The following is a 25001-nucleotide window of genomic DNA, read 5'->3' as shown; positions in this document are numbered from 1 at the left end:
AGCCCCATTTACATTTCAAAGGGCTTTACCTCCAGCACACACAAACATGACCCCAGGTCAGTCCTGCTTTTTGTCACCCCCGACAGTTTGAAGCTTTTACAGGGGGATGGTAAGAACTTTCCAAAAGTAGATATGCGGATAGGCCAGGGAGTCTTCCCACACAAGGCTGTCACGAGGTATAAATATTAGACCTCGAGAGTTACTCTGCAACTACGCAATTGACCTGCTGCAACTGGAACTGCAATCGGACCTGCCTGAGCCCTGCTGACCTCTGCTGCAAGCGAGCCCCTGATCACCAAAAGTAGCCTTCTCAAGACCTGGACCCATGACTTGCATCAGAGTGTATTCCTCCCCAAAAAAAGGTGAAAATCCTGAAGCTTGGGCTCCTCGCGACCTGTGGGCAGGTCAATTGGGACCCAAACTCTGGTGCCCGTGACAACTGACAATGGAAAGCTCCAATAAGATGTGCTCTTTGCACAGACAGCAAACGCTACAAACGACTGACAAAGCTAGACCTGCACTTTGCGCTACAGCTATGACACGACTGCCAGCTGCGAAGCTCCAGCAACAACTGTCCATACTTTCCGACTGGCTCTCATTGCTACAGTGAAGACAGTCTATGACAACCATCCTCTTCTTTGTGCTATAGAGACAACCGTCCACGATGCCCAGCCTTCTCCTTGTGGCCTCTTACGACACAAACGGAACTCTTTGTGCTGGACTATGAATGAAACTTTTCAGTGGGACTTACCTGGTAGTGTATCCGACCACACTCTTGGTGGACCTGATCTTGTGACTTTCGCCCTGGTCTCGTACAACCAGATTATCTGAAGTGACACTTCGTGCATTTAGGCGCTAATTTCACAAACACTTTAAACATGAATATCTCTGGTTCTACTGATTGGATTTTTGTTGTTCTGGTATCATTTTATTTATTAAAACTTACTCCATTTGTTTTAAAGTGGCTTAAAATGTTTTCATGTTTTGCTTGCAATTTATTACTGTTTGTGTGCTTCATGAATACTTTATACTTTGTGTCTAATTTAAGCCAAACTGCTTTTGTGCCAAACTACCAGAGGATTAAGCACAGGTTAGTGTAGTGACTTTTTCGGTTCACCCTGACAAGGACTGTGGTTGCTACCTGAGTGAAGCTTCCACCACCCTCAACCAATAACCCAATTTCTTACAGCATCCATGATATTGTTATTAACTTGTGTATGTGTGCAAGGCAGAAAGCAACACACTTCTCAATGCGTACATTAAAACACGTCTAGAACATTTTAGAAGTTTCCAATTTTACTTCAAAAAGTTTTTAAGCTTAATATGAGATCCAGCATTTCTGTCCAAAATATGTGAGTGCTACTCTGGCAGAGTCAGAAGAAATACATTGATCGCTCCATCATCCCTGATCTGCTATCAATATGTTATTACAGTGCCACTTTCAATTACCTCTAGGCTCCTGGTAGAGCTTCTCCAGGCCTTCCAGAGGCTGATCCGCCAGAAAGCACCGCACCATCTCCAGCGCACTCATAGTAACAGGTTCCTTAGCTTTTACCTCTCTCCTGAAGGCCTGTAAATTAAGATGAGGAGCAATGTTAATGCTATTTATAATGTACCAGGAAAGTACCTTGGCTCAGATTTAATATTTTCTTCCTAATTTCGGCCTGATTCAAGTGTCACTTTAAAGTTATTTAAAAAAATGCTGACAACTGAATATGAGTAACGTGCGCAAGAGGGGAAAAGTTTTTCTTTAGCCTTCTAAATATATTTTGTATTCCATCCACTTTCCCCCAAACTTATTTCGAAGTGGACAGCAGCCATATTCCTTAGGAAAAGAAAAAGGAAATCTAAAACAACTGGCAAACAATAGAAAAGAGAAAACAAGGTTTTCCTAGCGGTAGAGCATCATGATGAGTTTTTGCTGTTGCTTCGTTGTGCCAGACACATTTATGGATTTTTGTGTGTGTGGAATCCATTTTAGGAAGAGAACCGCCTCGGTTCATTCTTTTTGATAATGATGGCAATTCACTCACAAAAACACACATTAGCTTCTGCAGAAACAATCTGTAGATAGTGAATATTTAATTAGGAGACTGACATTACAGTTAACTTAAATTCATGTTAACATGTTCTGATGTGCTACCATTTGGTGGTGTACTAGGAATTAATTGTCGTGTATTTCCCAGATGACCCACTGTTTTCCTGCGATTTGAAAAGGCTAGTGTATGGCCTTCCACACTAATGAATCTCTGAGCTATTGCCAACATTCTGAGGGCAGTAAGCAGCAGTGTGGCAGACAAGTATATTTGGCTGGAGGTCCACAGGGGCATCCTAATAACCATGCTTGAATATGGGTGTATATTACTTTTTAATATATGGGTTTCTGTAATTTCTGTGTAAACGCCACTCTCTAAAATCTTTATAATTAGCTACTTCTGACACGCCCAGCCGCCTATTATACGTTATTACAGTCGAGCTCTGACGTCACAACGGCTGCTGCCAGACACAGGGCCCGAAGAGAAAGGCAGATCAGGTCACAAAACAGAATGTTGCTTTTCTTTCTTCCGCTCTATTTTGTAACTTACAATAACAAGCAGAAAGAACATGTTTATTGTTTGCTCTCATTACATAGAGAAAATCTAAAATCATTGTGCATGTTGCTACACATTCTGAGCTACTGCAGCCTTTAAAAAAACTGACTTTTATTGAACTGTTTCTAACATCTGTTTGCAACAAATAATTCACAGGTTTTTGATGTGTTTATTTTTGCACTAAAGATTTTATTTTTATTCTTCATGTTTGCAAACATGCTCGCTCTTTCATATGAAAGAGCTACGCACCAAGGTTTTAAGTGGTTTGTGGGAAAGTTGAAGGTGTGACCAGGTATTAAATGGAATAAAGTGCCCCTTGACATACATGATAAGATTATTGTAAGTCACCTCGGAGTTCCATAACCTTATGAAGGAAGTCGGGCTTCAGCCTCATTCATCTATATGGTTATGGATCACCTCGGTGACTTGCAATATCCCTTATAATATGAGCATGTGATACATCATTTATGAACCTGTTTTCCTTCCCGTAAGTACAGAAAAAGAGTTTTGAGGCACGCAGATTATCAGACAGGTATTGTCATTTATACAAGTTCTACATGATATATAATAAAACTTGAAATATCAGAATTTTCTGCTGGAGCCGAACGCATCTGAGAAGCAAAGCCAGTAGCTTATCTCAAACATTTTAAGCGATACAAAAAGCGTCAGTTACTCAAACATCCAGAGACATGTTCTCTATCCAGTTATTTCAACCACTTCTAAATACATAGAAAGTTATATAATATAGCCTTATAGCCCACCGTAGCGGGCTATACCGGCTATTAAAGGCCCGCTGCATCGTTAAAGGCCCGAGCCGAAGGCGAGGGACTTTAACAAAGCAGAGGGACTTTAAAAGCCAGTATAGCCCTGCTACGAAGGGCTATAAGGCTATTAGAACATTCTGCCACTAGAGGGCAGAATGTTCTAACAAATAAAATGAAGCCTTCAGGGAGCGCGAGGAGATTCAAATCCCCTCAGACTCCCTGAAGCCTTTGTTCACAGCCAGAGCTGTGAACAAAGAAACATTGGAATGTTGGAGCTCCGGGCTTATACCACCCATTATAAGCCCGGAGCACTCCATTGTTTTCAATGGAGCTCCCAACATTCCAATGTTCTAATAATATTTTTATGCTTCAATAACAAGACAAACCAAGACGAAGTGGCACATATATAGGCCGGCAAGACAGCTTTAATCATTTCTGAATCATCAATTTTACCAGATTAAATAAAATACATTAAAGGTTCTTCGATATTTATACACATTTAAAGGTCGGCACTGAAATTACTGATTTGATTTTCACTACTTTGTCTCCGTGACCGCTAGAATGTATAGGTAAATTCAACCTCATCAACCATCCAATGCTGTATTACATCAACATGAATGACCAATGTAACACGTTTAATATGACTCAGTTGCACTCGGGTTCCCATTGAGGAAGCAATCTATTTCCATTTCGATTACCAGTATTGGCATTCTTGCCCCAATATTTTCACAGCTACCAGTCAGCAATTTTCAGTTATTGGGATAACTTCTCTAGACCACGTTTTCAAATGTGAGAGCATCAGTGTTATAAAATGTCTCATTTGGCCGTATTGTGATTTTGTGATAATGAAAAGTCATGCAATCTCTGCAAAAAATGCTAAAATCGGAGGAGAATGCTGCAGTCGAATTTTTACTATATTTGCAGTTTATTTTCGCTTGGAGCAATCACACTTTCTCTGGTTTTGGGAACACTACTCGGGCAGTTCTGGTAAGCACAACGGATCTCATTTGTCATCTAAACTATACTGGGCCTTTAGGCGCTAAGGGAATAGGAACTTTAGTCAATGATGGGAGACACATTGTGAAATATTTTAATCTAGGGAGCAGGGGTTGGCCAAACAAGATTGTATTTCTAGGTTAACAAGAGAACTACACATTACATTGACTCTATTATGCATGGTCCACACAGGATACCAGCAGCAGGCATTTCCAATTTTTTTGTTTGAGTGTGTGAGAAAGAACCAATCTGCCTCATCCAGACAGCAGTGGATCGCTGGCCACAATTCACCATTTCCGTGATCGTCCTGCGAGTGAGTGCAAGGGCAGAGCTCTTGTCCCCTCGCTCCACCTGCATGTCAACGTGCTTTTTGCCTCACACTATCCAACTGTACAGCCCTTCGATCAACAGGTTACCCGAAGTGGTCCTCCTGCCTTTGCCTTGCAAGATTAGGGCAGAATTTAGAAATCACAATGCAGTTCAGTCTGTGGATTAGCGGCCAGAGACATTTGTAATGGATTTCATAATTCTCCATCTGTATCTGCAAACACAACAATATCAGTAAGCTGTACTTTTGTAACCAATTCACGTTTTTGCATGTGCATTTCTGAGATATCAACTGGATCACATGAAAGTGTAAAACTGTTCAACATACACTTTTAGCCATGTTCTTGAATTATAAACCACGCTAATGGTTGAATGTGATACCCTTTTGATCACTTTAAATCGAAATCATCAATTTTACACACCAGGAAGAGAAAAATCACAGCCTGATGAATGAAGTGCTCCTCTGACATCCAAGGGTGCGAAACAGAGGATCCTGTCCACTAAAATGTAATCTAGTTCAGTGGAGATATTTTAACCACATTGTCAAATTATGAACCCCAATCATGGCGGCATCTGATACCCTTTAAGTCACTAGACATTGGATACAAAAATAATTGTGATGAACAGAAAGAGAAAAATGAGTGCGTCGGTCTGTAATGGAAAAAGTGCTTATCCATGAAGGATATTAAAACATGAGCAGCATTTTGCAGTCTGACCTGCACCATGGGCCAGAGCAGAATCCAGGAATAGTAAGCTGTGGTGAACCATCACCCTGGGGGTGGGGGACAGTGGTTAGGCGATTATTTGTGCTGCATTATAGTCAATGACTGACAGACACTCAAAGTGCTCCTCTACAAACCTGAGTAAAAGTCACATCTAAATGCTAGACACGGATAGATGTGGGAACAGGATCACCACTCCACCTCATTATTGCACCTGTTTCCAGTCTTGGACTTTTGTGTGACAGCTTAATGTATTCAGAGGGGCCGATTCCGATCCGGGTCGGAAGAGCACCAAACGCGATCCGGCTGGAAAAACTACGAGCCGTACGCGTGTTTTCCGCCCAACTCGTACAGCTGTACGAGCGAGCCAGTACGATGCGAGCTACATGAAATTCACCGACGAGTCGTTTCCGGGTCCAAACCGCTCCATACATCTCGGTCGTAAGCTAACCGTGGCGTGCAATGGATGCGATTCACGACCGAGCCGGTACGATGCACGCGTCGGACAACCTGTGCGAGCCGGAGTGTCTGGCTCGCAAAAGCTCCCAGAGTCGGACTTCGGGGGTCCGCGTCGGACACCCCAACCGCAGCAGCCGTACGACTAGCACACAGGGGGAGACACATGGGACTCCCCCACACAGGTATGTACGGCGCGGATGGCACCTACGCGTACCCACTGTAGGGGGCGCACTTGTTCGAGACGTACCCATTTAGTCAATGGGAGCGCATGTACGCGTCGTACAACTGGCTCCCATTGACTTCTATGGGAGTCCGACCGAACGGAGTCCGACAGCATACATGCGCATCATACTCGCTCGGTCGGACTGTAGGGGTCCGGCTCGGTCGGAAAAAACTCCGGATCCGACTTGGTCGGAGTGCTTTCCGACCCGGATCGGAATCGGCCCCTGAGTGTTGTAGACTTGTTTTCCTTATCTTGAATTAATTAAACAGACACAAATGAAATCAATGATTTGTAGATGAAAGCTCAGGACTGAAGAAAGTGTCCATAGTGACCCGGAATGAGGTGGAGGCCAAGCTTTGCAGGAATCAAATAGTGGGGAATACTTTTGAAGTGAAAGGGTGAAAAAGTAGCAGACAAGTAAGCTCACATGCGGGGGGCATGGCTTGGGCGCAAGGCGGAATGGCTGCCTCTTGAGGGAGCTCCGTCAGCCAGATTTTCATCTGCTTCATACCATCCTTCAAAATCGCCTGTGCACTGCGCGGACCCGATGGGTCAGGTCGTATGGACCGTGCACGTGGGTAGGGAAGATTTCGTCCCTGAAAGTAATCGTGACATCGCTTAACGGAACCGTCTCGACATCGGCGCGGCCAGTGGAGAAAATGGCACCCACGATGATCTGAGCCGCGGGGCCGCGCACGAATGCCCGGAGAGAGAGGAGACTGGCCTGACGTGACTTGCTGCCGCAGCGGGGGACAGAATCCCGAGGAGGACGGTGGGACAGAGACTGGCAGACCCATTTGCTTGGCGGTTCCTGCCCCGTTGCTGTGGCGATCAGGAGGAATGCGGAGACTTGAAGTGCCGGCAACCGCAGCGGTGAGGAGCTGGGAGCTGTCAGAGTAGCGGCTGGCGGACCCCCGAGCTCAAAATTTGAAGCATGCGATCCTGGAGGCGGGCGGACACGACTTGTGCCTGAGTCGGAGGCTCCTGCGCTTGAGGTCTGGTCGGAGCAGGATCGGCAGCCTTGCGGCTCCAGTATCCGAGGCGGAAAGCGAGGAGTGAAGTGGATCCCTACGCTACAGGAAGGCTGCTGGAGTGCTCGCCTGGACACTAATGACGGGCCCATTGAGGAGCAAGGTGACGTTGGAGACGATCTGGAGGCACAGTGAGTGGGGTGTGGGATGGTGGCTGGGCCGGATGTGGGTTGGGCGGCGCGGCCTGGTCGGGCACTCCCAGTACTTCTGCGCTGTGGTGGCTGGCGGGGCCAGGCCTGCCCAGCTTGATGAGGCGTGGGACCGCGGCATTCCCCGGACTGTGGGTGTGAGGGCCTAGGGCTCTGCGGTGGAGGGTTCTCGCCGGGGCGTTCCAGTGCTCCATTTGGCCTGTTGGAGCGGGCCGGTGGGTGTGGGGCGCCACAGGGGTTCCTAGGCTGCTGGGTGATAGGTCGCTACCCTGAGTTTCTGTAAAGGTCCGCTTGGCCTGTAAGTCTCCTGATGGTTCAGTCGGCGGGCTACGCTGTGAGTGCCATGTGGTAAAGGAGACTGGGCCCACGTGTACCTGACAGCACCACGCTGTGTTGTACCCTTGCCCTGTTTGCCGCTGTGGCTGGGCGCCCGGTTCTGGCCTGGTACTCGATCGTTTCCAGTATGGGAAAGTCTGATCCTAAACAGCCCAAGCTGCACTTTGGAAACAAGCGCAGCACGCGTGCCACTGAAACAATGGCTGATCGGGTCGGATCACAAAATGCTTCGGGGTCGTCAGACGACGTGGAGGAGGACACTAGAACTATCCTATTAGAACTGCGTGCCGTCATGAGGTAGATCGATAGCAAGATAGATGCGCTGGCGACTGGTCTCGACATAGTCAAGAAGAAGGTGGATAAACATGAACACGGGCTTGATGTCTTGGAAAATAGACTGTCTGATACGCAAGATTCCCAAGCCGAGAACAGGACTCAGATCTTGCAGATGGGGAAGGTTTTGAAAATTATACGGCCAAAGAATGAGGACTTGGAAGCGTGCTCCAGGCGAAATAACCTTTGCATTATTGGTCTGCCGGAGTCCACCGCTATTTCCAAGATGAAGACCTTTATAGACGGGATGTTACAAGACCTGTTTGGCTCTGTGTTGTCTACAGCGATGATAGTGGAGAGAGCGCACCGCTCTCTAGGTCCAAGACCTCAACCGGGCGCGTCACCACGTCCGATCATCGCACGCCTCCTGAACTATGCTGATCAAGACGCTATACTGCAAGAGGCCAGAGCTAGGGCACCAGTCACGTATAAGGGAGATACGCTGTCCTTTTTCCCAGACTATACCCCAGTGGTGCAGGCATCTAGAAGAGAGTTTATACCAGCGAAAAAACTATTGCAAACCGCCTCAATGCCCTACGCTATGTTATACCCGGCTAAACTGAACATAACGCATGACGGTCAAGCGCACTTCTTCACTGACTCAAAGTCGGCCCTGAAATTTGCAAAGCACATTTGTAAAGCTAGACCTCATCAGGGCGGGGCGGAGAACACAGCAGCAACATCGGGACTGGAGGAAGTGGACTGAATCTGACAACAATGTCTTTTACTGGCTCTCCATGAACAGGCGCTTTGGTCTTGATTATATTTTTATTTCAAATTTTTTCTCTTTCTCTTCTCTCTCTCCTTTTGGAATCCCTGTAGCGATTGTCATGATTCAATGTTGGTCTATGCCCCTGAGGCAAGTTAGTAAGGGGCGGGAGACATTATCCTATACATGTGTTAACTGTTTCATGGGATGCTAAGTACCTTGCACTGGACAGATACTAAACCACGGGTCACAAACTGTTTTCTCTTTTTTGATTTTCGTTGTTGCTGTGCACAGGCGAATTCCATAGTTTCACTCTGGCACCCACACCTCGGTGTGAGTAATCGCTGCCGATCCTCTTTCCCTAGTGGGTATTCCCCAAATGTTGAGTTGTACGGTTCGTGGGGGGGATTTTTGGGTGGGGGGCGGTTTTCGATCTCGACCTAATTGGGAGGTTGGAGTGGGAGGGGGGAGGAGGGTAGGGGGTGAGAGATATGTTAATTGGTGTTGTATTTTTGTTTGTATTGTCATACATGTTGCATTGAAGTCGATCGGAACACGGTATGCAAAACGTGACGATATACCTGGGTGGGGTGTAGCCTGCATCCCTCCACAGTCACTCGAGGTATTATTGGGGTGGGCAGATCTTGCTAGAGGCGGCAATGGGTGACATTTCGTATGTTGACCTGGAATGTGAGGGGCCTCAATTCACCTAAAAAAGTAAGGCAAGTAATGGCCTATCTGAATCGGCATTCGGTACACATAGTCCTACTACAAGAGATGCACTTGACTAAATACACTGAACGGGGTATTGCAGGGAGATGGGCGGGCTTTAAAGTGGCGGCTTCATTCTCATCCTATGCAAGGGGCACAATGATTTTGGTTAAAAGAGGTGTTGAGTTTCAGCCAGCCCGTACGTATGTGGATGAAGAGGGCAGGTGTGCGATGGTATAGGAGAAGCTTGGGGGCTCGCTGGTTACTATAATCAACATGTACGGCCCCATTGTGGATGATCCGGTATGTTTTTCCCAGATGTATGGCGCACTGAGAGGCTGGCCGGAGGCCACTGTATTATGGGGTGGCGACCTGAATACATATTTAAACCCAGACCTGGATAAGTCTAACCCACTGACACACCGAACCCCCAAGGTAGCCAGGAACATAGCCTGCGCCATTAAAGAGTTTGGCCTGAGTGATGTGTGGCGTGCAAGGAACCCCCTAGTGAGAGAAGGTACACACACGACGCCCTCGCACGGTAGCTGGTCAAGATTGGACTACTGGTTGGTGGGAGATGAAGCCATGAATTGGGTGCGCGAGGTAGCACATCTCCATGCACATTGTCAGATCACAACCCCGTACAGTTAGACTTGGAGATCCCATCAGCTATACATCGCCCATTCACATGGAGATTGCGCTATGAGGCACTGCTAGACCCGATGTATGATAAAACTGTGAGGGAGGCCATCGAACAATACTTTGCATTAAATAAGGGCACAGTTGACGAGGCCTCAACGTTGTGGGAGGCTTTCAAGGTCACGATTAGGGGAGTGTGTATTAGTACCGCGGCAGGTATACTGCGAGACATACGGACACAATTACAAAACAAGGAGAATGCCATGCAGGAGCTAGAACGCGATTATGCCACATCACATGCGGCAAGCACACTGGCCCACATAAATGAGCTACTCACTGATAATAGGACATTGGCTGAAACTGAATTAAAGTACCTGTCACGCAGACACGTGGCGTGACGGTATGGGGAGGGAGGCAGGCCGGGGCGCATACTGGTGAACAAGATCAAGGATCGCCTGGAGCAAACGCGTATAGATATGATAACAGACAGGGACGGGGGGAGCATTACCATCCGCTGGCCAAAACAGAACAATTTAAAGGTTTCTATGCGGAATTGTACACCTCCAAGGGCGACGCGATGGAGGCCGAGATGGAGGACCATCTGGAGGATGTGGCGTGCGCCTGGCTTTCGGACGCACACAGGGAATATCTGTGCATGCCTATAGACGAGCAAGATGTTAAAACAGCAATTTCGGCATTGCCTAACGGTAAGGCACCTGGGCCAGATGGTCTCACGGCGGAATTTTATAAGAGATATGCAGATTTACTTGCACCTTATTTACTTGAGATGTATGCTGAGGCGCACAAGGTCGGGAAGTTACCGCCGACAATGCGACAAGCGCTGAAAATTACTCTGCTAAAAAAAGACAAACCCCAGGATAGGTGTGACTCTTACCGCCCTCTCTGATTGATCAACATGGATGCGAAGATATTGGCCAAAATTTTGGCTATTAGGCTGCAGCCCCTGATGCCGCGTCTGGTGTTGTCTGATCAGTCAGGCTTTATACCCGAGAGATCCACGTCGTATAATATTCGGACTATATTTTCCATGTTCCACATACTTGAGCCGAGTATGTCAGCTGCGGCTGTACTGCTGGACGCTGCGAAAGCATTTGATTTGGTGGAATGGAAATATATGTTTTTTGTTCTGCAGCGGATGGGATTCCCACCTTTATTTCTGCAATGGATAGCGGTACTTTATGCGGAACCATCGGCTAGGGTGCTGGTTGGAAGTTTGACTTCTGGACCTTTCAACATAAGGAGGGGCACACGTCAGGGATGTCCGATGTCCCCACTGCTCTTTGCGATCATTTTGGAGCCATTGGCGTGTGTTATTCGGCAGCGGCATAGAGAGACGGTGCTTAATTTTAACTACCGGGCAGTAGCTATCTCGCTATACGCAGATGACATGGTGCTTTTCGTTCGTGAGCCATCCCGATACCTATCACAATTACTCCGCGAATATATTAGATTCAGTCGCCTATCGGGTCTCTCTATTAACTGGGACAAATCTATTATTATCCCACTGACAGAGTCCACCTCGCAACCTGATGCAGAGTTCCCACTGGTGTGGTCTACGGACCCGGTTAAATACCTAGGGGTGTGGGTTCATAGAGATCCAAAAATAGTGATATGTGAAAACTATGGGAGAGCGTATATTAAACTGGAACAGCAGGTGGAGGTGTGGCTTTCACTGCCGTTGTCGCTGGCGGATCGTATTGCTTTGATTAAAATGGTGGTACTACCGCGGTTTCTATATCTGTTTGATAACATTCCGGTGGTGCTCACGAAGGAGTTTTTCCATAATGTACGGCGCGTGCTGCCACGGCTAGTTTGAGGCGGCAAAAACGCCCGTGTGAAATGGTCGACTCTCACTAGTGGGTATGTCAGAGGGGGGTTCGAAGCACCGAACTTTTACGTCTACTACCTGAGTGCGCAGGCCAAATACGTGTATTATTGGCTAAGACCACATGCATACACTCCACATGTTGCGGTGGAAGAAGGAGATGTTTCTCCGGTTCTGCTACACAGCATAATTACTCACCGGGCGAGAGGCACCCTGAAAACTGAAATAAATGCTGTAGATGCGACCATAGCAGCCTGGCAGGCAGTTGGACGCTTGGCGCAAAAGTTGCCACTATATGCACCAGCCATGTACATAGAGCACCATGCTGCGATGTCAGTGACCCATAAAGCACCGTCAATGCGCTTACTCCGCGAGGCAGGTCTTCAACGAATGCAGGACATATATCCGGACGGTTCATTTATTACATCGGACGAACTGCAATACATTAGCAATCAGACGTTATTATTCTGATTTGCGATGCATAGATTGCGACACGCGGCCAAACTACATTATACTACTTACCCTCTGGAGCCACCCACACTTTTATCACTACAATTTGCCCTCACTACTCCCACTAACAAAAAATTGGTTTCCAGACTCTACAGGCTGATTAAGGAAGAGTGTATGACTGAACCAGATAGAAGTTGGGAGAGATGGAATGCGTGTCTTATCGAGCCAATTGCAGAAAAGGATTGGAGGCATATCTGCGAATTGACAGGGGCACTCAGTATGAATGGTAATTTGCACATTATACATTTTAAATATATACATCAGGTATATTACACACCTACGCGTTTGCATAGTTTTGGGCTGCGTGAATCCGATTGTTGTGTGCGCTGTGGTCAGGGAGGTGCAGATTTTTTATATTTAGCTTGGGGATGCCGAAAGGGGAATGAGTTCTGGGAAGGGGTGGTGAAGAACTTGGTGAGTATGACGGCAGTGGAACTTCGGTGTACCCCGCTTGTTTGTTTGCTTTTTTGTGCACCACACCTCAGGAGTGTGACTGGAAGATTTATACGATTGGCATTAATGATAGCTGCGCGCAGAGTGGCAGTTGTTTGGGGGGGAAGACACAGTCCAAAAGTAGAACAGTGGTTAAAAGACCTGGTTTACTGCAAAGAGAATATGGAAGTATATGCGGAAGAATTACCAACAATTTCGAGACCGAGAGATATTTGGGAACCGCTACGTGCTTTTCTACTGAGCAGGCTGGCTGAAGCTGTGATAGAGGTTTGGTTAGTGATGTCAGGGGAACAGGAGGGAGGGCTAACAGAAGACCTAGGTGATGTGACATTATTCCGGTGCGACTTTGTAACTCACGATTAAGTTGTGTGAGCAGATGTTTGTTGTTTTTAAAAAAAAAATGTATTATTGATTTTTAGTACATGCTTTTTATTTTTTGTTTAATATATGTCGCTCAATGATGGGAGATTTGGGAAAATTGATGTAATTGAGTTTATGCCCATTTTTTATTTTGTGTGTTTAAAATGTCTTTTGTAAAGGGGTATGTATTGTATTTTTATTGTTTGTTTTTGAAAATTGAATAAAAAAAATAAAATAAAAAAAAGTAAGCTCACATGCAAGAGTGCAACTGCTGCGGGTTCGGCTACGCCCCATGGTCAAGCATGTCAAGCAGTTAGAAGGTATCCTGCCGCATATTTTGCAAGTGGATGGGGGGGATCTCTGAAGGAGGCTGGTGCATAGCTGAATGTTTTGTTTTGCTCAGCGACGATGCAGTCAAATTTATGATTAACAGCCATACAGAACCATTCACTTGCCAGTCATGGACATGGAGGAAAATTGCATCAGAGCATGCATCGATTTTATGATATTCGATTTGTTAACCTTGAAGAAAGAAAGGCTGACTCAGCCCTGCTGAGGTTCAAACGTTTGACAAGCAGCCCACATACAAATGTTAGCCGCCAGTATTACAGAGCCTGCAGTTTTTCTCTGGTAGCTGGACAGAAATGTCCAAAATCACTGTGAACAATGCTCAGAGTTCCAGGGGCACTCCTGGGCCCCAAATGCAAGCTTTGCTTTTTAAAATTGAAGAATCATGAAGCCTAGGCAAGAGGGGGCGCCTTAAGGTGAGATGTGCTTGAAAGATTCTGAAGTAGGACCGTGTGTGCCAAGGTTTCCTACGTTACTAGAAAGGGTCAATAAATAGAAGCAATGCTGCTCCTTTCTAAATGACAGAACAAGCGTCAATATATGGACGCAATCCAAAATTGAAATCCGGATCTCACTGTGATCATTATTTCGTGGAAGGAAAATGTGTCTTGATTTAAGGCAGAACCCATTTGTAATGTCTGGTAATCTTTGATATGTGGCGTAACAGGTCACTTTTAAACAAAACTAGAAGAAGGATATTAATTACCACTTTTAATCGAGGGTATGCATTCATCATTACTCTGATACAAGTGTGTAGAGAGGACACATTTTTATAAGACACACTGCGAACTAGACTGGGTCTCTCCAAGACAGAATTTAACATGGTTATCCAACCTATGGGAACTTATAACACAGGGGTTTACGAATGATCGATTTAACTTATTGATATCGGTACTTGTAACCTACAGGCTGGTTTATGTCCTCGTCTTACACCTACAACAGAGTTGACTGGGGCTAACCTATAGACTGCTGTAAAATATTCATAAATCAGATAATTGATGATCCACCAAATAGGATACAGAACTTTCCTTATTCGAGGGCTCAAGATTATGGGGAGCGAAGGAAGAAAAAGACTACTACATTTTTGCACTTTAAAAACACCACTGTTATGTGAAAGGTCCTATCCTAGTGAAGCACGAAGAAGTTTCTTTGTCTTCTTTTTTAAGTTCTTGCATTGACTGAAACTTGTTTGCTGGTATTTAAGAGGTAAATGGCATCCAATGACGTTTTCCCTTTTCTTTACAAATAAATAAATTAATTTATCACAATAAACATCTAAGAATGGCTGCCAACAGAAAGCAGGCCAGCATTGATAACATAATTAGCCTAAAAGAATGACTAATTTATGGCCAACGATTTCAGGCTAATTTCACTGGATTCTTTAACTTCTCCTCACACTCGGTGGTGAAGCCTGGGGAAATCGAACATACATAATATATGACCTGACAAAAGAACAAGTAAACTACTTTATTTAGGTGTTCCTATTTGTCATCTGCACTAGAGCAGTAATGGCATTTCATCCTCTGTTTTAATAACGCATATTGATCTGCGCTTCTCAAGACTTCAGCAAGGAGCCCTCTGCTGTCTTCACACAGAAGAAAGAATATCATTAGCACTTTCTTCTAATTGACCTATGGATGTTTCAAACTAAAGGAATGACAAAGAGACAGAGAATGCAATCTTCATTCTCAGTTGCAGAAAGGGTGCCTCCTTCTTAGAAGAGCCGTGACTAATGGCCTACTGTCCTTCTAAGATTTTTTCACTGGTATATTCTTAAGCTCAGGTGCAGTACCTAGGCACGATCTGTGGCTGCTCTGACGCTGTGAACTATTCCTTCAGGGTTGTGTCACCACCTCAAAGACCTCAAGCTCTGTTGGATTTGAGACCCTCAGCCCCAAGTTCCTTCTGTCATGGTGCTTCAAGAGAAAGCTGGATGCCAGAGGGAACTCCACTTAGTGCCAACAAACATACGTGACGGCCCTTAAATGCCATTTGTTTACCATAAGACGTTTTACTCAATACTTTCCAAACATCACACAAACATTTCTTCAAACATTCAGGTTTAATGTCCCTATATAAAATGACGATTGGCAACAAACGAACTGTATTTGTTTCTTCAGTCCAGATGCTTATTTATTTATTTTTTATTTCCTTGTTAGCAAATTTAAGTCGCACAAATAAGAATCAGTAGGTGGCGCAGCGCTATACATTGGATTCGTTTCATAAAAACAATCAAAATAATAGAAAGAAATAATATATGGGAGACCATAACCTCCCTCATTGTAAAATACTTTCTTAAAACAGGCACATTCTGATGTCAAATTGTGCCTGTAGTAAGAAAATTACTCTAATATGCCCAATGATGTCATAACGCCCTTCCCTGAACTTAACTGCTCCCATTGTGCAAAGCTGACCGGGCCCTGTGCCCAGCCACATGCTATGCATGGCAATCACCATCTTAACATATGCTAAAATAAAACTATAGACATTCACTAAAAAAATAAAAGATTAAAGTGGCGTTATAGTTAGAAATTGTAATAATATGTTACATTGAATTTAAAAAACCCTGAGAAAGTTACTGAAAAAACAAAGGTTGAATGGATGTTATATTTTGTTGAAAATGTCAATTTATACATATAATTTTAAACAAACAAAACCACTGAAATACACCACTTATAGTTATCTCAGGTACCTTTAACTTGTGCCCTAAATTAACAATAACTAGTGCCCTAAAGTAATTATAACTTGCACCCTCAGGGTGATCCATCAAGTGGGGATCAAGAAAAAGGGGTAGAGGTCCCAAAACAAATTTTTCCCATGCAATTTACCAAAAGAATAGTAGACACAGCTACAACCAAAACAGCTGAACTGAATTACACTAAATTTGCCAGTCAACCAGATCTTTGCCCAGAAAGTGTGCTTTTTGTAATTTGGTGTAAATAAGTTCAACACTTTTGGAGAAATCATGGTTTAAAAATTATGTATATTTAACATAAGCAGAGGATCCATGGACCTTGCAGATCAAACATATTGACATGATTTGCTGCCATATCATAAACAAATATGTTGCGGCAGCCTTTTTAGGACTCAGGAACTCAGTCCCCAGGAGAGCCCCCCCCACTGCCCCAGGCCAAAAATGTTATAACTTTTTAACAGTACAGCAGATCTGCAGTATCATTTTAAAAAAGGGGTGGGTCTGCACAGTTATTTATTTTTGAGGGGGGCGTTAGTCCTTCTCCCCTTAAAGGACATAGCCTGGGGCATTGCCTTCCTGGGGCCTTCAAATGGCTCAAGAAGGGGGGGGACAACACCACCTCTTCAAAATAATAAAAGTGGCCCCAGTGCGCGGGATTCCTGGAGTCAATGGTGGGGCATGAGCTTTATCAGAGCTCAAATTATAGTTACTTCAGTTAACTTTAACTGGGGAATTTCAATGTATTTTTTTAACTTTAAAATGCATGTTGTTGCAACTGACATTGTTCACCTTGGTATAACGTCACTTTAACCTTTGCTTTTTTCACCAACTATATATATATATATAAATATATATATATACACACACACACACACACACACATATATATATTCACTGAAAAAAACCCAAAAGGTTACAGGGACATTATAGTTTGGCTCAGATTTCACTCTTACAAAAGCAGTAAAATTTAGCAGTTATAGTTAGCTGAGCTAACTAGAACTAGTGCCCCCGCTATGCACTGCTTATCACCTCACATATTACATCACTCATGACATGGTGAGTCTCATCACTGATGACATCTCAAATGACATCACTGATGACATTATCTGGTGACTGTGAGTGATTCTTAAAAAATGATGCATGTTAAATATATATAGCAAGATGTATTGGTGAATCAGTGGGTGTATGAGTTCCTCTATGGACGATTCAGCAGGTGTGTGACTGTATAAGTGAGTGATTAGCTGTCTCACTGAATGTATGGGTGAGTGACTGTTTGTGTGAATTCCTGTATTAGTCTGTCAGTTGCTGTCTAAGTGGCTGCATTGTTGTGTGAGTGGGTACATGAGTGGCAGTATGGGTGAGTGATTGGTTGTCTGAGTACCTGTATGGTTGTCAGAGTATCTGTGTGGGTGGGTGAGAGCATGTGGGACTGCCTGTATGGATGAGTGAGTGGGTGAGTGAGTCAGTGGCTGTATGGGCTAGCGATTGCATGTACAAGGGGCTGTATGGGTGAGTGAGTGAGTGAGTGAGTGAGTGAGTGAGTGAGTGAGTGAGTGAGTGTATGACTGTGTGGGTGAGTAAGTGAATCTGTCAGTGGTATATGGGTGAGCAGCTGAGTATGTGGAAGGCAGTATAGGTGAGTGATGGGGTATATGACTGACGTCATGGGTGAGTGAGTGAATGTGAGTGGCTGTATTGGTGAGTCTGTGCTTGTGTCAGTGACTGTAAAGGTGAGTGAGAACGTGTTAGTATCTGTATGAGTAAGTAAGTGGGTGTGTATCTGTATGGGTGGGTACGTGGCCATGTGATTGACTGTATGGGTGAGTGACTAAGTGTGTAAGTAGCTCTATGGGTGACTGACTCAGTGTGTGAGTGGCTGTATGGGTGAGTGGATGTGTGTGTAGATATATGTATTGGTGAGTGTGTGTGTAAGTACTGGTATGGGTCTGTGAATGGGTTTGTGAATGGTTGTGTGGAAGTGAAAGGTTCTTTGGGGATGTGAATGGGCGTGACAGTGATTATGTGAATGATGTTATCAGTAATGTCATTTGAAATGTCATCAGTGATGTCACTGACCATGTCAAGAGTGATGTAATATGTGAGGTCATAAGCAAAGCATGGTGGGGCATGAGGTATAGTTAGCTAAGCTAACGATAACTGCCGAAATGTATTGGTTTTGAATGAGTGAAACCTGAGCCTAACTATAAAGTCCCTGTAAACTTTGTTTTTTTCAATGAATTTCTGAGTTTTGTTATCCCATTTCCAAACTTTAATGTCCCTGTAACCTTTTCTTTATTCAATGAATTTCTAAGGTTTTTTAAATGCTAATTGCTAACAATAACGTCCTTGTAACCTTTGTTTTTTTCAGTAAATTTCAAGAGGTTTTTTAAGTAGTAGTCACGGTTCCAGAGTGGTGGAGAAAGGGGGCTAGGCCTCCTGCCAGCTCTCAAGAATCCACAATGTAGGACTTACATGAGGAATTCTTGGCCCTCCAAGGTCCCTCAGAAGTAAAGTGTACTTCATCACCCAACCAGTAGTGCACCAGAAGGCACGTTTGCAGAGAGGTGGAGAAAGGGGTAATGGCCTCTGAAGACCTCTTAGAAATCCCGCTGTGTGGAACATACTGGAGGTAGCAGTCCTACAGTAAGTCCCACACAGCAGCACGCTGCTAGACTGTCTCTGCAAACGCGCCTCCTGGTGCACTACTAGTTGGGGGATGAAGTCCCCTTAGCTCTTGAGGGTCTTTTGGGGCCAACTACCCCTTCTGTTACCTCCAGTAAGTCGCATACAGCGAGATTCCTGAGAGGTTGTCAGAGGCAACACCCCTTTCTCCACCAATCTGCAAATGTGCCTCCTGGCGCACTACTGGTTAAGGGGAAGAAGTCATCTTTAGTCCTGAGGCCCTCAGGAGGCAAGGGGACATTTACCCATATCCAACAGCACACCAGGAGGCGCATATGCAGAGTGGTGGAGAAAGGGGGAGTGGCCTCCAAAGACCTCTCAGCAATGGTCAGCCCCTCTTCCCTGGGCAAAGTTTGGTCCTGGGGACCACATCCCCCAGGGTCTGCCCCTTTTTATCTTTTAAAAGGGAGAAAGGGAGGGGGCCATGCAGCCCCCCTCCCGGGCTGAATTCGGCCCTGAGGACCCATCTCCCAGGGCCCGGCCTGTTTTGTGGGTGCCTAAGTCCCACCCAGGGCACCCACTTTTTAAAGGTTGGGGACTGCTGGAGGAGCCTCAAGCTCACTGCGGTCCCTGTTGGCTCCTCGCCTCTTCCGGGAGCCATCATTGCTTTTACAAGTAGTTGACTGCTAACATGCAACTCCCTGTCTGTAAAAGCAATTCTGCTTTGCTTCTAGTAAGCGGGAGCATTTTGTGTTCTCGGTTACTAGAAATGGAGAAGCTTTTGCTATGGTTTGGCGGGAGCAGTGCATTATTTAAATTTCAAGCCCCAGGGAGGTGGCTGCCCCACGGGCTGGGGGGGGGTCCGTGCGGTCCCTGCTTCTATTATAGACAAAGGCCCGAGAAAGGTGGCAGTCCCCAGGGCTGCGGGGGTGCCACATGGGCACCCCCACAATATTATAAAGCATTCTCCTAGGATTTTGCCCACCGGGGGGCTTAATGAAAAAGACAAGAATCTTTTTTTTTTGTCGGTGGATTCGTAGATCTACCCATGAATTTGCAGCAAAATTTAAAAAAAACAAAATGCTTTTAAACTTCAGCAGGGTCCCTGTTAGATCCCGCCCCAATATCTGGAGATCAGGGTATTCCTACCCTACTCACTTTTAATTATTGTTTACCTTTTTTGTGGGACTTGGCTTCAAGCCAAGTCCCAGATGGCTTGTTGAAGTGTTGGCAACCAATCAAATTTTTCTAGTAGGATCCGCGAGTCCAATGCAAGGACTTGGGTCCCCAGATAGCTATATTTTATTAAGTTAAATATCTCAAAAACCACTGAATGAATTTACACCAAATCACAAAAAGCATGGTTTCTGACCAACATCTAGCTTTCTGACAAATTTGGAGTACATCCGTTCCGCGGATCAGGCTGTAGCCCGGTTCGAAAAATGAAAAATCCCCATACAGAAAACATGGGCAACATACGTTTTGGGGACCCCCTTTTTTCTGGTCGGATCACCCAGAAACTTTCAACACAGAAGCTGAACCAAAAAGGGGAAATTTTTTGACAATTGCATGAGATTCATCAAGCAGTGCCAAAGTTATTGGCAAAACAAAAAAAAACGCTTTTCCTATGGAAACTTTGCTCCTAACTATAACTAACTACTGGGCCTGTCACGGCATGGCAGTGAAAATGATGTACCCCAATAACATTAGTTATTTACAGCAATGCAATTGTACTAATTAACATATTGATACAGTTATTACTACAGTGCAAAGGTCAAATTCCAGTTTGATGCGGTATTAATCTGGCTTAACCAACTAAGAGTAATAGAGGACATAATTTTCTTAAAAACTTGAGCAGAAATGAGGGCATGGTCTTCGAGATTATTATTATTATTGAAGCTTATAGAGCGCACGGCTACCTCCAACGGAAGTGTCTCGGAGCTAGCATCCTACCCAGGGGAAGAAGAAACCAGAGAAGACCAGCGTATCTAGGGCAGGCCAAAAAGCCATGTCTTCAGTGCTCTCCTGAACAGGATTTCCGTATCTATTTTTCTCAGGTGATTGGGCATAGAATTCCACAGGGTAGCAGTTTTTACAGAAAACACACGGCCACCGATCATGGTCTTCACAAAACGAGGAAGGACCAAAAAGTTACGACTATTGGATCTAAGTGCCCTAGCTTGGTTGTATTTCCGAAGTCTCCGCTTCAGATATTGAGGTCTTGTCCCTCTGATTGCTCTGTGTGCAAATACTAGAGCTTTAAACTGCACTCTTCTCCTAACTGGGAGCCAATGTAGGCTGCGTAAATGGGGGGTGATATGATGTCGCAGTGGCACATTCCTGATCAACCTAGCTGCCGCATATTGTATCAGCTGTAGTCTCCTCATCAAGTACTCTGGAAGGCCAATATAGTCAAGTTGTGAAGTAATTAAAACATGCACTATTGATTTCCTGCAGGAAGTGAAGAAATCTGCGCAAAGCCTTAAGTTTCCAAAAGCACCGAGAGGAGACATGAGCAAATTGTGCCTTGCCAGTGAGTTGGGCGTCAAACTTGAAACCCAAATTCCTGGCAGAGGAAACAGGTAGCAGAGGCGGGTTTAACTCGGTTGGCCACTACAGCGCAGTGCACGGAGGGGTCGGTTGGTTAAAAAACAAGACCTCTGTCTTATCAGTGTTGAATTTTAGGCAGCTGTCCGTCATCCATGATGAAATATTTAAGAGACACTGTCTAAAATTGACAAAGGCTTTCTCGTTGTGTTCTTTAAAAGAGAACACCAGTTGTGTATCATCTGCATACAAGACAACCTTCACCCCACATTTTTCAGCAATTGCCGCAAGGGGAGTCAGATAGACATTAAAGAGGGTGGGGCTTAAAGCAGAGCCCTGAGGAACACCATATAACATGGGGCAAGAGCTGGAGACAAAGGGATGCAGAAACACTTGTTGCGAACGACCCTCAAGAAATGAACGAAACCATGTCAAAACCGTTCCTGTAACTCCTAAATAGTGAAGTCTATTCAGGAGGATCCTGTGGGAAAACGTGTCAAAGGCTGCGGACAAATCTAGCAGCACCAACATTGCACAGCTTCCCTGGTCTAAGGTTTCCTGGATCGATTCGGCCACCTACAGTAGAGCTGTCTCCGTACTGTAACCTGTCCTAAACCCAGACTGAGAATCATGAAGATGGTTATTTGATTCTAGGAAGTCCGAGAGTTGTCTCTGGACCTCTTTTTCTAAAATTTTGGCTGGGGCCGGAAGAAGAGAGATAGACCTAAATTGTTTTAGCTCTGCTGGATCAGCATCCTCTTTCTTGAGGATAGGCTGGACATAGGCCTTTTTCCAGCTAGTTGGAAAAACCTTGGTCTCCAATGAGGTGTTCCAAATTGGATTCAACATGCCATTAAGCCAAGGGGCTAATAGCTTAACCTCTTCAATGCCCGTGACGAGCTGGTCTCGTCATGGGCCGCGGTCGCGCTGTGCCCATGACGAGACCAGCTCGTCATAAACCCCGCCCGCTAATACAACGGCCGGCACAGGGCGGGGAAAGGGGCGGGCACTGAAGGGGTTAAAAGATCTGGCTGGGCAGGGGTCCAGTGGGGAGCCTGATTTTATTTTCATAAGTTCCCCCAATGACACCTCCATCTCAAACGGGCAAAAAGCTGACCATTTATCTAACGTGGGATAAGTTGCAATATCAGATGAACATGATACAGGAAAGGAAAAATAGATGGCTGAAATTTTATTCTGTAAGAAAATGGCAAGTTCTTCACAGAGAGCCAAAGATGGGGGGATAGTACTCTTCAAGGCCTGAGGTTTCATAAAGCCTTGGACTATCTTAAAAATTTCTTTTGGGAATTGTCAGATTCCTTAATCTGCTTTGCAACGTGGTCCGTAATGAGCTTACGCTTCAAGCTGTGAAATTTCCTCTGTGCTGCCTTGTATTCACATTTGGCTGAAGGTTCATAGTTTTATCTCGAGACACGCTCCAGCCTCTTACAAAGGCTTTTCTCCATACGAAGCTCCATGGTAAACTAGGGAGCCGAGGGTTTGTTCCTAGACAATTTGACAGTCTTAATGGGGGCTATTTTGTCAAGGGTTGAGTTGACCCATACGTTAAAGAGAGGAGCATCGCGGTTGGGATCGCCAGTAAGTTCAGGGGAGGTGTGATGTAGCTCACCACCCATAGATTCAGGTGTGATCTTTCTCCAGTTTCTCCTATTCTCCGTAATAGACCTCATATAGTTGTCACAAACCTTCCAAGTCAACCTAAACGGGACCAACCAGTGGTCCGACCAGGTCACTGGTGAGGGCTCCTCCATCTGAATGATGGTATCATTAGTAAAAAGTAGATCTAAAATATGGCCAGCTGCATGAGTGGGACGTAATACCTTTTGAATCAGGTTTAGCCCTTTAAGGGTATACCCTAATTGGACTGCTAGAGGGCAGTTCACATTATCCATGTGGACATTAAAATCGCCAAGAATGGTGAAATTAGTATGCCTCAAGGAAAGATTGGCAATGCAATCATAAAGTTTCTGCTAGTAGGCGGACACAGCACTTGGAGGTCTATAGACCAAGAGCCCTGCCATAGAGGAGGTTGTGGAAAATTTAATGCATAAAGACATGGCCTCTATTGGTCCAATGTCTTCAATTTTCCTATATGAGATTTCCCAACCTTCCCTCATAATTACGGCCAGGCCGCCATCAAGTCTATTACCTATCCTATCGACCGTAGCTATTCTGTAACCTATAGGGATAGCTAGGAAGATATTTGGATTCGAGCTCTCTCTCAGCCAGGTTTCCGTAATAAACATAACATCCCAATCATAGGTCTTTAGCGAGAGCCCGATATCCGATGCATGTTTAGGAAGAGACCTACAGTTAATAAGGCATGCCTTAATAGGCAGCCTGGGACTGGGTCTACACAAGGGTCCTAATAGTAATGTGTCCGCTGGATTATAGATATCTACCTCCCCTTTCCAAAAAACCACATCCACATTGAAAGCGCAAGACCTACAATGAAACTCATTGTGGCCACATTCCTCATCCTCCACTAAACCAGGTTCAAAACATGTAGGCTCTATACAATCTGGCTTTGAGAACACACATAACTGCTCTCTAATCCAAACAATTCTAACCTGGGGGGAGCTACAGGCAGCATGGCTGGCGCTGGACGTGATCCGGACGCGGACGGGCGCAGACGGGTTTGCCTTAGGCGTGCCAGTGGCGCCCCTGCTGCGTGCGCGCCAGTCTCACCAGATGAGAGAGGAATGTTTTGTTTTGCTGACTGTGGTGAGCGGTTCTTTTTGGGTAACGTCTTTGAAAGAGGATTAAGTGTGCTTAGCTTTTAGCTTGGTTGCATTCTAGATTTGAGAGTGTGTAAACATCTATTGTCTTCACTTGTAAAGAAAGAGAACTCTTCACATATTTCTATGAAGATGTTGGTGATCCCCCCTTATTTGGGGATATTGAGTTGTTTCTTGAAAAGTGTTGAGCGTTCATATGATAGTTATTATATGATTGGTTAACTAAAAACAATAATGATTATATAGGCAAAACAAATTAGCACTATTGGAAACTTACAGTTTTTTTCTCAGTTTCAACCATTTTGGTTGATATATCTTTCTTAAGACTTACTTGCTATGTCTGATTACGTTTCGAAATGGAGTGATGCACTAGTATAATGTTGTTACTAGCAATCACATTATATAACAAGTTTGCCAATGAAAATTAGACAACAGCCTTAGTGTATATTTCCATGCTGGAGCATAAAAATTGTTGCATGCTTCTTGAAATCTTCTATTGATGTTGATTATGGTACTAATGGTTGTAGCTGCCAAGGCTGATGGAGGCGAGTTCATGAGGATCGCTCGGATTGGATTTATTATGCACATTATGCAGGGTGGAGCTGTCTTTCCATTAAACAATGAACTTGTGCGGTCTGTGGCAAATTAACTGACTAACTTCTTGAGTTAGTGCACAACCTGCTAATAGACAAGATAGAAAAATGGGTCGAATGGGCTCTTTGTTGTTCCCTAAAGCACTATCTACAGTTCACTTTGTTAGCTCACTAAGTTAGAAGGTAAGCACAGGAGCTCCAGACAGGGTGTTTTAATTGTTTGTGGGGACACTGCTATGGCCTGCATTGTGTGCTCCTGCCAGAAGCCCTCACTGATA

General features: G+C 44.9%; 1 protein-coding gene across 14 annotated transcripts in view; it reads right to left on the bottom strand.

The window, feature by feature from the left end:
* Nucleotides 1-25001, bottom strand: part of DMD (dystrophin) — a 7596173-nt gene that overhangs the window by 1388642 nt on the left and 6182530 nt on the right. For all 14 annotated transcript variants that reach the window (XM_085622447.1, XM_085622454.1, XM_085622449.1 and 11 more), the window contains one exon: nt 1450-1570. In XM_085622447.1, coding sequence (XP_085478573.1) covers nt 1450-1570 — 121 coding nt within the window. The remainder of the gene's footprint in view (nt 1-1449; nt 1571-25001) is intronic.

Source organism: Triturus cristatus, chromosome 8, assembly GCF_964204655.1.
Source record: "Triturus cristatus chromosome 8, aTriCri1.1, whole genome shotgun sequence".
NCBI lineage: Eukaryota > Metazoa > Chordata > Amphibia > Caudata > Salamandridae > Triturus > Triturus cristatus.
The sequence above is the reverse complement of the archived record's forward strand: the minus strand, read 5'-3'. Positions and strand labels throughout refer to the sequence as shown.